At 40.0% G+C, this 15,642-nt stretch overlaps 1 protein-coding gene across 3 annotated transcripts in view; it reads right to left on the reverse strand.

Annotated features, from left to right (window-relative positions):
• The window catches only part of CACUL1 (CDK2 associated cullin domain 1), a 47,194-nt gene that overhangs the window by 15,291 nt on the left and 16,261 nt on the right, over positions 1-15,642 (reverse strand). For 2 of the 3 annotated variants that reach the window (XR_007906773.1, XM_051800419.1), the window contains exons 4-5: positions 12,255-12,350; positions 6,479-6,581 (exon numbers count right to left, since the gene is read on the reverse strand). Coding sequence is in view for 2 of the 3 variants with exons in the window: in XM_051800419.1 (XP_051656379.1) it covers positions 6,479-6,581; positions 12,255-12,350 (199 nt within the window). In the remaining variant the exon portion in view is untranslated. The remainder of the gene's footprint in view (positions 1-6,478; positions 6,582-12,254; positions 12,351-15,642) is intronic. The other variant, XM_051800420.1, reaches the window with a different exon arrangement.

Genomic DNA, 15,642 nt, shown 5'->3' on the forward strand with positions numbered 1-15,642 from the left:
CCTGTATCATTCTTAGGCTTAAAAAGCAAGAAACAGTTTGTGAAGGTGGCAGAGTGAAGTTGTACAGATTTTCTTCTCATACTAATTTCACACACTTTTAGGAAAAAGCAAAGCAGTGTCCAGGGGCTGAGTAACATCCAATATATTACAGAAGGGCCTCAGTAATCAAACAGGACATTTTTAAACATATTGCTTCTGTCATCACAGTAGTCACTCTGTGTCTCAAAGAAAAAAAGAACAGTGATTTCAAATGCTTAAGGGCAGTTTCTATATTAAAGCTTTAGTTCAGACTAGAAAAGTGATTTTGAAGCAAATTCACCAATCCTCCCCACTTACTGCTCCTTGGTTGGTATGACAGAGCTGCCTTGGAGCATATTACTTTAATTCCTTTTGGGCAAGATTGAACCAGATGTGCTTGAACTGCTGCTAACTGGAATTCTCTCCAAAGGACCAGACAGTAGCAAGTGCAAAATAAAACTCTCCAAAAGCACATAAAGGCCAATACTGGGTCCCAACACATAGGTGTTTCACCCTTTGTAGATGTGCTCCCTTTGCAGCACACCACCTGCTAATGTAGATGTAGCCTAAAGGATGCAATGAAACCTCAGCTCTTCCTGCAGGGCCCACACCTGCCAGATACCAGCCTGTGGTCATCAATCTTCTGTGGCACCAAACCTATAATGATGCTCAATGCTTTCTGTCAAAACCAACTCAGAACAGGCATTCAAGAACATGTTCACTTAAGAAAGTAACTGCTATTTTCTTATGAAACACAGTCATTAGATCTGACATGGAAACGAGAAGCACAAAGAACAACTCGAATGTCAATCTGAAGGGCAGCAGCACACAGGAAGGGTGGGGGCAATGCTTTCTGCATGGAGCTGAAAAATGAGGAGTGTTTTCTCCCCTTTTCAGGGGATTTTCTCTGCAGTTTGCATGTCAAGACAATGACAGGTTGCTTCTCACATCCAGATTGTTTGACACAGATGTCAAAATTGAAGGGGGGAAAACAAATGCCACCTCAAGCAGAGTAAGTGTCAATCCAATCCATCTTTTTCTTGTCTATCTCTGCTGAAGGGTGAGGCATAGGGAGTGAATAAAAAAACCCAGCACACATCAAAATAAACCCTGTGGTCTCTTGTAGCTGTACAGTCAGGCCATGAACCTGGCATCAATCACAGTCCTTCTCTCAGCCTTTTACACTGCTCTTCTCAAACAGAGAATTCTGTATCCACAAACAAAGGCTGGATATAGAATTTATTAACAAAAGGCATTGTGTCATAGCAGCACAGCCAAAGAGATGAGGGTCCCTTCCTTCACTGACATCAACAGGCTTCTGGAGGTCAACACAATAAACACACATCTGCTAAATATGTAGGGCTGGGTGCCCACAGAGCAACACACTCCTGCTTACCCACTGCACCAACAGGAAAATCCCTGCTCAAGAAACATGCTCCCTGCTACATTTATCAACCTCTAACTAGATTCATCCTCTATGATTTTGCATTAGATTTCTACCTTCTGAATTGAAAAGGACAGTTGGGCAACTTCATTGTTAGGAGATGCTGGCAATCTTTTCCAACTTTCACATTTTCTGGTGCTTTTTAGAAAGCAGCAACGCAGTAGAAATATCCTTCCTGATGTCTTTATAAAGGAAAAGCTTTTCCAACACAAACAGTCCTCTGTTGAACTTTAATACCCCTCCAATAAAAAATAAAAATTAAGAAAATAGAACAGGATCTCTTCATCTCATCTGAATCCAAATGACCTAACTAGAAAGGAACAAAGCTGTCATATGCAAGAATCTTCAGAGGAAAAACTCTCTGTGTAAGTAACCAGAAACTGCTAACTTAATGAAGTAGGCTGTGAGTGGTCTCCCTCCTTCAGACTTTTTTCAAAGAATTTTTTCTTGGAAAACCATGAGAAAAACTTCTGAAAAAGAGAAAAATATATCTGTGATCTATTTTTACACTGTGTTTTAGCTCTGAACTCACACAAGCACTGACATGGAGAACTACATTCAGCAATTGCCTATGTACTGTTAGGATCTACCCAGGGTAGCACTCTGTATGCTCAGGCTTCAGTAGCTAATCCTGCAATCACCCCAGTCAACAGGAACAAACTCAGAAGTGCTGAAGAAAGCAGTTTTCCCTCTGATAAAGTTCACCTGACTTCCTAGTTGAGTAACTACTGTACAGAAGTGCAGGCAGATGCTTCTTTGGGAAGAACCATCTTGTACTGAATGGTGTTTACCAGCAGATTGCTCTTACAAGAGTAAATACCACTTCCTGCACTCAAAATACTAATGTAAAAGGAAAGAAACAGCTCCTACACAGACATAGGAATGGCTGAAGTGCTACAGTGATGTGCTAAGGCTACCACTTATCTGGAAGTGCCATAATCCATCTGATACATCCTTACTTCCCCCACAACACTACTGTCAGCAAAGAATTAGTAGAACACTCTACTCAGGCTGCCCTTTAAAACAGCTTCCAACTACATGACCAGTTTTAGCTACTGTTGCTTTTTTCTCAGTATGGAGGTGCTGAGCTCCTCATCAATCTGCCCGGGCAGGACTCCAGCCTGGAACTCTTCAATTTTCAGGAAGAGAACAGGGATAATTGCAAAATCTCATAATTAGAAACCAAGTGATCCACCCAGGAGACACAACAGTGCACTGTTAATAGCTTTGCCTTCTGTCAGAGTCAAAAGCAACCTTGTTTTGGGCACTAAGCTGCCAATAGCCAAAAAGAGAAGAATAGCAGCTACTTGTAAATACCCTCTGCCATTGCATTTTTACCTACTGCAAGTACTAGAAGTAGAGTTTCAGGAGTTGTTATTCACTTTCATGTAGTAGTTGTCATTTTGCTAGACAAGATTAAACAGGCAGGATGTTTCCAGGGCACGGAGATTACAGGGCAGGACTACCAGAAGAGACAGTGGCTACATAAGGAGAAAACACACCTATTTCTGAGTTTTTCTGATTATAAGTCACCTAATGCAGTAGGTGGAATTAGGTGTAGCAGGAACAAAGATAACACTCTCCACCACCCCTTCCCTAGTGACATGGGGATATTATCTGCATCCTCCCCTACTGCCAGGGCTCATTTCTGAAGCTCCTTATAAACAAGATGCTGTATCTTTGCTTGTTACACTCAGTTAAGTAGTTCTGCACACAGCAACTTCTCCCAAGCCATTGAATACAGCAGTCTTATTTACAAGAGCCAGCTTTGCCTTTGTAAGGAAAATAATCAGGTTATATTCACTTAGTTCAAATGTACCCTGTTTAATTTGAAGAGCGTTGACTTGATAAGTATGTGTGAGGGTAAAAGTGTTTCACAAACGCAACCATGTTCATGAATCTGTGCATGGTATAATTTTTGTTATATATTTACTTTATCTGATGAGATGCAGTCTAGATAGGAGAGAGCTGATTTAAAAAAATTTCCTCTATCGAAACCAAAGTGGAACCAATCAGCATTTGTGCAGGAAAAACCTGCCCAAGTAATGTTCACTCAGGCAGTGTTTCCCCTGTAAGTAATGAACTCACACTTCACTCTATTTTTTGCATCTCAGTGCTCAGAGAAGTGCTCCCAGCAGAGACCATGGTAGCAGGCACTCATCCTGCCCCTCCCTGCCTTCAGCCCCCCAGCACGGGTACCAGGGCTCACTCAGCCTGGGGGGCTTTGGGCAAGATCAACACTAAGGAACACATCTGTGTTGCACTGCCCTTCTGACTTCTTTTGTTTCTCTGTCTTTTTGAAGTGGAGCAGGAACTTTTTCAAAAATCAGATGAACCTGAAATGTACTTACAGTCCTTCCTGACCACAGCTTCAAACAGAAATGCCAGCTTTCAGGTTCTGAGAGAATGACAAGCTCCTGTAAACAAAATCCACTTTGCACAGAAAAACATAGCAACTAATTTCAAGAGCAAGAGCAGATGTTACTCTTATCCTCCAGTCTAGATCACAAACGGATTAAGCCAATTTTGTAATTTGTTTTTTCGAGCAGAGGGAAGGCATGCTTCTCCTCTCACTGAAGTGGCAGTTGCAGCACCTCTTTAAAAAACAGCCCCAGGATTCCATTTCTCTCTACAGATCATACTTTCCTTGACTTTAATTTCCTAATCAGATCCATTCATAACAGTATTTTTTCCTCCTCAGAACGCAGAAACTCTTTTTTGCTCAACCAAATCTGTATCAAACATCAGGAAACAGCACCACAGACTGACATTGGGAAGTAAAGTAAATAACAAACACTGACTTACATCCTATTTTCATAGAGCCCTTACACTTCCAAAAATGAAGGTAATATTCTGATCTATTATGGTCTGAATTTCAGCAAGCCACAAAGAACAGCTGAGAACGGCAGAAAATAATACAACATGAACTTTTTCAGCACTTCTACAGTACTATATCATGTGCTAGGTGTCTTCAATTATTTCCCAGGAATCTGTTAGCAAGCTTAGAATTTTACTTAGGCATTCTTTAACTCAATTTAAAGATCCTCTTGTCCAAGATTTAACCAATTCAGATCACAGTTAGTTCATACCTGTCAGTATTTATCGTCTTACTTCGGAGTAAGATAAAACCTAAATAACTTAGTTTTAATAAATTGACAGACTGAAATGAATCCAAGGAAGTCACTCATTAAACAAGAAACTCCATACACAGCAACAGACAGTGACGTCTTACTTTTATTTTTCAGTGTTTTCTTTTCATTTTACTTCTGCAATTAACAGAGCTGGGAAGAAGTATTTCTGATTTCACACATACACACAACACCACAGGTCTTTTCCTTTCAACAGTTCATCTGCAATTTCTATTGGAATATGCTATTATCATCACAGAAAGTTAATTACATAGCAACAGACATCTGACAGCACTTATGTCAGAGGTTTGACCAGCATTACCTTTGCATTGGCACTGGGGAAAAAAAAGAATTCTTTGTCTGAAAAATGCACACACGAAAGTTATTTAATTTTAAGGCAATATCATCTGAATTTTCCATGATCCTGTTGCAACAATGATCTTACTGGGTTTCATGACACTGTTAACTCTCTTTGGCACAAAATAAAATGTGAGGCCCATGGCTGGGGATTCCTCATGGTTCTGCTATTTCCAAGGATCTGATCTGCTACCCAGCTAAAAACTCTTAGCAACACCTTTCCACATGGCAAGAACAAGGTGGCATCAGAGCTCATGATCTCACAACATTTTAGGGTATCAGGCTCCCTGACCTTGTAGTCACTTTGTTTACCCATCCCTCTCCCAGGATGTCAACTCTCAGTGACCCTAAAACACAGAGTAAAGTGTGTGCCCTCACTGGAGAGAGCAGGGCATTACCACCCAAGGAAAGACAAAAGGAAAAATATCCTCCACTCCAATGGCTCTGCTGCTTTGCCACCTGCCCTCTGGAGGGGCACAGCAGCCCATCCACAGGTCCCTGTGCTCACACAAGCACCCCCAGCAGCGGCAGGGGGAAGGCAAACTCTGGCTCACCACAGCAGTCACACTGCCCGGTAAGTGCTCCCGTGGGTATCATTTGAAGCACATTAAATTTGCATTAACCCATTAACTTAGGAACTGCTGTCAGCATGATGCAGTTCAGAGAAGAGCAGCGAGGCTGGGGAAGGGACTGGAGCACAAGTGCTGTGAGGAGAGGCTGAGGGAGCTGGGGGGGCTCAGCCTGGAGAAGAGGAGGCTCAGGGGAGACCTCCTCACTCTCTGCAACTCCCTGCCAGGAGGGGGGAGCCAGGGGGGGTTGGTCTCTTTTCCCAGGCAACCATCAGCAAGACAAGAGGGCTGGGTCTGCAGCTGTGCCAGGGGAGGGGTAGGTTGGAGATTAGAAAGAATTTCTTTGCAGAGAGGGTGCTCAGCCATTGGAATGGGCTGCCCAGGGAAGGGGTGGATTCTCCATCCCTGGAGGTGTTTAAGGACAGACTGGATGTGGCATCAGTGCCATGGGCTGGGAACCACGGCGGGGTTGGAGCAAGGGTTGGACTGGATGATCCCAGAGGTCCCCTCCAACCCAGCTGACTCTATGACCCTATGATTCTATTCTAACTGGCAGGGAGGACTCGGGTACATCATGACAACAACCACAGCAGGATCACAGTTCTTTGGCCACGCCACGTTCCTACTGATACCTGTCAAGATTTTGATAATGAAATTAAAGAGTAGCAGCAGAAGCAACAGAACAATAAAGCCTTCATTATGTCACAATCACAAGTCATATGGGAAAATAAATATTGGTTCCCCCACACCTCAGGACAACCACTACTTTGTAGAAAGTCACATTTTTGAAAAAACAAAAACAAACAAACAGAAAAAGGTTGAAGTGTGCCACATTTCCTCATGCCTTAGAGGAATTCGTATTCATTTGCAATTTTTCCCTGTTTGTTGTGGATTTCTGCAAGATCTGAAAGCACTGTGGCTTTCCACACTCCCATTGTAAGAAAATCAACAGGTTTACTTACGCATTAGGTTGTAAATGTGCTTTTCTGCAACGTGTTCCGTAAACAGCTTTATAAGGTCATCTTTTAAGTCTCTGTTAAGCTTGGTTTCTATGTAAAATTTATTCTGGAAAATAAGACAGAAGTTTTCAACTTTCTTTCGCACAATAGCAAATAAAGCAAACTTATTTTTTAACCTGAACAAAAACGGTTTGGAATTTTAAAGGTGTAGAATAATTCACCTGTAAAATGATGACTTGGGTATTTTTTTCAATGTCTAAAAGTGATTAAGCCATTCAAATAGGTAGGTTACAATAATAAATCATCAGGACAACTATCCACTTCAATGGTTCATCAACAATCTCAAAGGATAGCTACTCAGAACTAATCAGCTGTGGAAATAAGTGATATATACAAATCTATGCAAAACTGAACTACATTAAAATTTTTAGGATTCCATTATCTTGACCTACTCAGCATTAATAATACATTTACCTCTTTGAAGAAAAAAAAAATCAAAGAAAATTCTATTAATGAGTTCCTTCAGAGTCCCTATACCTAATGTACTATTTAGTATTACTCCTCAGTTCCCAGCCTGCAGTTAATAGTAAGATTTCTTGCTGTATTTTATTGATAGGTGTGTTTTAAATGCTGGAAAAAAATAATTGCTCCAAGATAAGTCTCCTCTTATTAAAATGCTAACTTTGAAGTAGAACAGCTGAATTCAACTGGACAACTTGTGTAAGAGTTAAACAGATTACCTAATAGAAAATGAACTCAAAAATAACTTGCAGGAACACTTATCTGACAGATTTACTAGAGGAAGGGCTATCTTAAGGGAGAAAGGTTTTTTCAGATTTTGAATCAAGTTGTTCTCCTGATGCATTTAACAAAATTGGAACAAACTCTCAGAACACTATTAGAGCAATCTTTACATTTCCCTGTAAAACTCATTCTCTTGGCCATTAGCAAAAATATAAACACACTGTAACACTGTCCATGCAGAAACCACTTAAATGTTCAAGGCAAGCATTCAGCAGCAATTACTCATGTGTAATAAAAACTGAACCTGTCAGAAACAAAGGCCATGTGAGGGTTGAATCCCCATCTCTGCTGCAGTTTAGGTTTGTTGCAGTGATGGACAACCACCTTCGGAAGATATTTTTTTTTAATTTAGTAAACTTCTTGCTGTTGGTTCCCCCTGGACACTATCCTTACCTGTAGAGGTTTTATCAAGGGCTATTTTATTTTACTCAGTTGTTTCCCCCTCACCTGGGCCTGTTCTTTGAACAGAGGTTGAGGGAAAGGCTCTGCAGACAGAATAACCTGTTTCATAAAGAACAGACTGACTTCACTCACAGTGGTTTTGGTCAGTGGTGATCCACACCAACTAGAGATCCATGGCTCCCAGGAAGTGTTCAGATACACACCCTACTTCAGTCTTTCACCAGACTATTTTCCTAAACCATCTGCACCTCGAGGTTCCTGACCAGCAAACGCCATGAACCCACTGGTGCAACACAGAGGAGTGTCACACACAGTGTCAAACTGCTCATTCTGATGAGCTGGCAGGTGAGATGCACCCAGCTAAGGATATAACTTACTCTAGTCCCTTCCCAGTCTCAAGACCTCTGGACATTAAAAGAAGCTGGCAACAACAGGTGCAAACTCTGATGCTTGCTTTGGTTCATGAGTTGGAAAGCCTATACTTTTAAGTTTCGCTACTGGAAAAGCAACATAAAAATAATTAAAAAAAAAAAAAAGCAAGCCAGCAGCTACAAGACAGTACTTACACACAGAAGAAATGTAAAATACTCTTCACATTTGCTCACTTTGAAACACCTTTCCAAAAAGATGGTACACTTGTGTGAGTTTAAATAGACAGTGAAAAAATCATCTAACATAAGTACTCCATTTCCAATCCACACTGCTGAAAGGAGATGGCAGGAGAGCTGTCACCTTCCCCATTCTTGTTAGTGGAAAAACAGGAAGGTTTTCTGTATAACATACCACTACCTAGGCTGTACCAGTATTTCTTGAAAAATGTCTCAAGTCACCTAAAGGTCTAACTGACAATCAAAAGGGAAGCAGATAGCAACAACTGAGAAAGCCAGGTATGACACAAACACTTATTCTACAAAATAATTCTACACTGTATCACAAAGCAATCTGGCAAATCTTAAGATATAACTGAGTTAATATTACTAAGAGGAGATCAATAAATACTTGAAAGGAGAAAAACCCGTATATAGGAGTGCTTATCATCTCATCCACATATACATACTCACACATATTTGTGTTCACAGACACACACAAAATGCCCTCTAGCTGATAAGCAACAAAGTGCAATACCACCCAGAAAGAATAATAATGTTTTAGAGGCAATGAAAAAATTCTTAACTATCCTAAAACCACAGTGCTCACAAATGTTAAGCTCATATAATGCACCAAGATAACAGATTTTCCTCTACAGTTTTAAGTAAAATGAGCAATTGAGAATCTATAAGAAAAAAATATATTATCTAAATGCTGATTTTAATTTTTATTGAAGTGGAAATATGGTTCTTATTCATTTATGTGTGTAGCATAATGTGATATGTACAATCTCTAAGCATCCAGAATAGCCTCATTTACATTTACAAAGCAAACAGTTATTCACCAGGAATAAAGCACTGTGTACTAAGCTTACTTCCAGCTTAATTTGCTTTATCTGCTGTTACATTCCAGAACTTTTGAAGGAGCCTAAACCCACAGAATCTTGGAGGGACCAAAGTACTTTGGGTCTCCATGCTTTTCTGAAAAGTCTGCTGTAGCAGCATAAGACTGAAAAAAAAAAAATCTAGTACCATGTGAAAGGAGAAAGTGCTCCCAGCAAAAGAAGGAAGAAGAAAACTCCCTCAGCTGCAAGGTCAGCCCTCTCAGCCATCACCCAAAGTAAGCTTTGGAACACACCCTGGTCACCATAAACACCCAGGGGAAGAAATCACCTTTCCTGTACTCCCACCATTCAACATATGGTTTGGTCCATATCAGGAAAGGAAAGAAAAAGTGCTGCTGCTCCTATCAACACACAAAGCCTAACACAAAACGCTATGGCATGTTCCAGTTTTACAGAGAAGCTTTAGTTTTTCTTCAGCTTCACAGATTTTAAATTACTTAAATGCATATTAAAAGCTTTCCAAAGCAGCAATGCAATTATCCTTTCAGAACAAAGTTCTGAAGTGCAATTCAACAGCCTTGGAAGCTCCTGATTAAAGTAATCACAGAAAAGGAAAGCTCTGCCACCTCTGATATAAAGGTAGAGTTCAACAACTTAGTCCTCCTCACTTAAAAATGCATTGAAAGTATCTATTAAAGTAACTGCAAAACTGTAATTTATACTGTAGAGCAATTAGGCTTTCACCTCTTGCAATTGTTTTTTAATTGTATTTTTTTGTCCAAACAGAGGAAACTGCTGCTGCTGTACGAGAGAAAACTTGACTGGACAGTACAATGTAAGATTGCAAGAGTATCTGTACATAAAAAGTACTTGTGAATGCCCACAGGAAAACCTAAGAGAGACAAAGATTTTTCATCCTGACTTCTTTAGAGGTACTGTTCACATCATGCACAACACTGATTATTAACTTATTTCAGTGAAAGTTAATTTGACATTAGCCTTATAAAGCAGCATTGTGTTTGGAAGCAACAGGAACTAACAGTAAGTCACAGCTCTGATTCAAGGGGCTTGTAAGTAAGATGGGGACAGGCTGTTTAGCAGGGCATGTAGTAGCAGGACAAGGGGTAATGGTTTTAAACTAGCAGAGGGTAAATTTAAACTACATAGAAGGAAGAAATTTTTTTAAATGAGGGTTAAACACAGGCACAGGTTGCTCAGAGAGGTGGTGGATGCCCCATCCCTGGAAACACTGAAGGTCATTTGTGACCTGGTCTAGTGGAAAGTGTCCCTGCTCACTGCAGGGAGGTTGGACTAGATGGCCTCTAAAGGTCCCTTCTAACCCAAATTATTCCATGATAACTCTCAGGTCTAACTTGAATTAAGCCACTTAAAAGATAAAGTGTTTGCAGGAACAGTTTTACATCCTGAACAGAGCACTAGTCATGCTCCAAAGAAGTTTTTTCCTTTCAAACGATAGAGCACTTTCACTCTTCTTTGATGTCAAATTAAAAAGAAAACTATTATCTAACTATTCATTTTACAGGTCTGTTTAATACCCATTAATCATTTCTACTATGTTCAGGTATCAGACTCAAACTCTAAAATGAACAATGGGATACAGACCACTCCTCACCTGTACAAAGATGTGGAAATCTATTTCACAATTACACTTCATCTGGTCATATGGAAAAACCTTGTAATGATAAAACCCACCTGTTTCTATGTGTGTCATGAACATTTTTTCAATATTAGCTACTGCAGGCTTAATTGTGAAGGATAAATTTTGACTTCTGTGATGGAAGAACATCACAGAAATGGGCACTCAATACAGTACACACCTGAATAGCTTATCTCCTTTCTGAAAATGGATATTAAATTATGGGGTCATGTAAAACACCAGCCTGCAACAAACAAGTTATGCACACACAGGTCACAAAGTGGCTACCATCCAAAAATATCTGGATGCAATAGGGAAAAAAGTCTCTTCCTAGTTTTTCCCAGCATTTCACAACAGGAAGCAAGAGAACAATTTAAAAAATCATCAGAGGAACACATCCCTTAGCTTAAAATTGATGCTGGAGCAACTGGATTTCATTCTGTATTAACCAGATAAAAGAACAGATTAGAGTTACCCAGTTCAAGAGAGGCAAATTCCTCTTTTAATGCAACAAATCTGTTTGGCAACACTACACTGAAAGACTGTAGCAAGCTACCTAAATTCACTGAAATGTAGGAGATCTTTGGTAGTTTCTCAGAGTTTGGGAATCTTTTAAGATACTGTTTCCCAAACTCTGAGAAACTACCAAAGAGAATCATTGTGAAGAGTTTGAGGTTTATTTAATGTAAATCAGTTAAAATATTTTTTGAAAAGTTTCTTTCCCAACAAATATATCTTTTTTAAATTATTTCTAAGTGAGGCTAATGCAAGGACAGTTTCTGGGAGGACAAATTTCAAGCTTAAGTTATTCATTACCACAGAAAAACCCTCAACCAATAAAAGTCTTGGCACTTTGACAAAAAAACCTCAAATTATAAACGTCTTCAGAGGTATAAAAGATTTCATAAACTAAAAAATCCACACAAAAACTCTTAACCAATTAATCATTAACCATTAACCAATGGTTTCTGAACCTCTCCAAGTATTCCTGACAGTGCTATGAACATAAATTTGTCTTCATCCATCCAACACTCTAAATTGCTTTATCAAATGACAAAGACAGCTCCAAGATACATTTCTTCCTGTATTGTCTGAATCTGTGCTATTTAAAAGCAAGAAATAATCATCTCCATAACCTGCCCAAACTAAGAAGCCAAAGTATAACAAGCCAATAAATGATGTCTGTTCAAAAAGATATAAATAATGAATTATTTGGGATGGCTTTTTTTCCTGATCACAATAAAAGCCACTCTTCCCACTCCCAGGAAAGAATTGTTAGGGCAGAAACAAACTGCAAAACTCTACATTTAAAAAGCCCAGCTGCCCCTTCCTCTTCCCATACAACTTGATCAGTACTCTTAGGCAGGTATGAATCATAAGTTTTACATGTCAAAAATCAGTATAGCTCCATTTTATTCTTCTCACTTTCAGTCAGCATCTCATGTATGGACATATTTATTTGAAAAGAATTTTCTAAAACTTACCATATATATGAAAAGAGGCACAATGCTCTGCAATGCTCCCATATACTGTCCAAGAGCTATGTTAAATCTTTCAATATAGAGATCTGGAGGGCTGGCCTGAAAGAAACCGTAAAAGTCAGGTTGGAATTTGAACAAGAGAAAGATCTGGAACAGCATGGGCTATGCTTTCACAGCAAACTCCAAAGTATTTGATACACTAGGTCCACACAAAGCAAGCCACACATCATTCCAGAGTTTCTGCTCTAACTCCCTCCAGCACAACCAATCTTCCCTCAGTGAGCAGTTTTTGCCTGGGGCTGTGTCAGTGCCCAGCACAAGGTCCATTCAATAGGAAATAGGTATTCCTGTAACAAACTAGCATTTAGCATATGCAAATAAAAACACTCATCAAAGATCAGACCTTCATTTAGAAAGCACTCCCTGTCATGCTTAGAACCCCTCAGCAAATCTGAACGGGTGTGTGCCCCAACCTCCCGAGCTGCTCCTCCACCACAGAAGGTGACATTAAGTTCTGCTCTGCACCAAGATGGCAAGTGGCACACCCTGCAGCTGCACAGGGCACTGCCCTCCACACTTGGAAATCTGAAAGAAAGTCTTTTGACATTTTTGCTGGGTCACCTAAGGCAAGGCAAGTGTTCAGGGTATTGAGCTGAAGGGACCATGATGAAGCAAGACCTTCAGACAGAGCTGTGCGTGCAGAGTCCTCCTCAGTTCAGGCCTAGGAAAGCCTCCTGCTGTGCTCCAACACACTGCATCACCCTGGAGCCCCAGCAAAGCTTTGCTACACAACACCTGAATGTGCCAACCTCCTGATAGGCTTTGGAGAGCTATTTTCTGTGCACAATACCCTATTTCCCAAGGAAGGAGATAAGGAAGCTAAAAAGGTCTGCAGCGAGCTGAATTAAATTGAGAAGGGTAGCAGAAAAATGGGAAGCATTAACCACTGTTTCTGTTCCAATATTTATTTGGAGGCAGGCAGGGGAGCTGCACTGCAGCATTCAGATGTGCTCTCAGACACCCACTGCTTTGGTCTTTGGCTGCCTGAGGTCCTACTGCTCCCAGACACACACACACCTAAACACACCCAGGGGCAAAGTGCTGCTTCCTAGTGAGAAGCAAAACTGTTTTCCCCTCTGGCATTCACAGAGCCTAAAGAAGAAAGAGAATACAGCAGAAACTGGGACCTTGCAAGAAAACAAGCCCAAAGATTCTCCTAAATCCAAAGCATCTGTGGCATGAAAAACACTCAAGGCTTAGGTGCACCTCAACCATCTTATCAGAACTTAGAGCTATCTTCACATAGCAGATTTTTCAGCCTTTGTATGGACATTCACCAGGGCCCCCAAGAGAACAGTTAAAATTTATGTTGATATTTTGCTCTATTCTAAATTTATGAAAGGGTTTTTTTGCCTTAAATTAGCTTCTTTTGCCTACCTTCTTAATATGCTTAATGAACACGTGGGTAATTTTCACAGCAAACACCAATACAGAGTAGTCAGTTTAGAAAGGAAAGCAAAACTGGCAAAGGAATAAAGAGCATTATTCCATATGCAGTTGCCAAAGGTTATATATGGTTATTCCTCATTTTGATCATAAGGTTTTAATCTTATTGCAGATGCAGTTCTCAGGGGTGGCCAAACAAATTTTAGTTGAAAATGCCAACAATGTACAAAAGTAGCTATGAGCTCCAAGGACTCCCTTTCATATATAATTACATATATAATTTGTTGTAAATAACATGCAATGAAATCTGCATTTCTAAGCAGTATGTATTCCTGCTTCACTCCTTTTCAACCTCAACTTTAAATATGGTGATACCCTCGGATTTGTAAAGACTCGGCATACAGCTTCTAAGATTAAAGAAAAAGGAAAATTCTACTTCAAAGAACACATCAGACAAAAGGAGACCACAGCCTGACACAGTGCACCACTCTTCTCTCACTGGTAGATTGCCCTTTTTATTTAAAAGGAAAAAAACCCAACAACAAAAAAAAACCCAACAAGAAAAAACAGAGACAGAAGCTGTCTGAGCAGTGTGTGATTTAATCCCATGAACAGACTGCAGGCAATGTATCCCCTCAGTCTGCCACTCTTTTTTACAGGGGACAGTAAGGACTCATCTCTTTTTCCTCCACTGCAGATGAAAACTCTGCCAGCTCACCTCACAAAGCTTGTGTCCCAGTAAGAGAGACATTTGATGAGGGGACAACAACTGCACAACTGCCAGAGTCCTTTAATGGAAGGATACTGGGAAGCTGTTACCACCACCATCACCTTGCAACCAAGTGGAAACAACTGTTCTAGACAAAAGACAAAAAAAAAAACCCTAAGAAAGGTCCTGACAGCTTTAGAGGAAGCACTCACTAGTGTCAGGCAAATATCAGGCCTTGGTTTTAACCTCTGCAAAACAGAAATTATGGTGTTCACTGCTTCATCAGTGTGAAATGGCACCTTTCAGTTTTATTCTCCTGAATGTGCTTCATGTCAAGTCTCGACAGTCAAACCACTAAAAGGGAAGGAAAAAAAAAGCAAGCTTGACAATCAAACCCGCCTCAACTATTGCTGGACTTGTAAACTACCAAAATAGCCAAGCCAAAGAGAAATCAATAGTATTTTCACAGCTCATCTCTGAATTATCGTGATCTGGGGGGGAACAGAACCATCTGCTGCTGTTCATCCTGATGTTACTGTGCAGCTGCTCCAAACTGCCACACTGAAACCAATCACTTGTTTGAGCACAGGAACCTTCTCCATATCTCTACATTAACATTTATAATACAGTAACTGGATTAGCTTTATATACACTACTTGAATTTTATAAACTAAAAAGCAGTGCATGACATCAAATTCAGGAGTAAACAGAAGTTGCTGCATTTTATTTATTAAATGGTCATCACTAGAATACAGCTTCCACTTAAAATCTTTACTTATTCAGCTATAGCTATTACAAAAAAAAAAAAAAAAAAACTAGAAAAAAAAACCAAAAAAAACTCCAACTGCTTAGCTGACACTTTTCACTCCTGGTCTTAGTCCAGAAAAAGAGAACACATACATTCAGTTGTTTTAATTACAGGGGGAGGGGCAGAATTAAGCATGACATTTACTTCTTACAACTCTCCAGACACTATTAAGTCTTTAAATCTACTCCTATCTTACCTGAGGGATCTATTACAGAAGCTGCTCAAAGAAAGAAAAAATGCACACTGAGAGCCTAAGGTTTTCCAGGAAGGAAGAGGATCCCTCGTTCCTTCACTCTTCCTCCTCAATTCTATCAAAATGTTAATTCAGGGTTTTGGGGGGCTTTTTTTGTCTGTTTGTTGGGTTTTGGTGTGTTTCAATTTGTTTGTTTTTTAAGACATTCCATACAGGGAGACAGCTTAAATCCTCT

This window comes from Manacus candei, unplaced genomic scaffold, assembly GCF_025592945.1.
Source record: "Manacus candei isolate 608988 ecotype Guabito, Panama unplaced genomic scaffold, ASM2559294v1 h1tg000050l, whole genome shotgun sequence".
NCBI lineage: Eukaryota > Metazoa > Chordata > Aves > Passeriformes > Pipridae > Manacus > Manacus candei.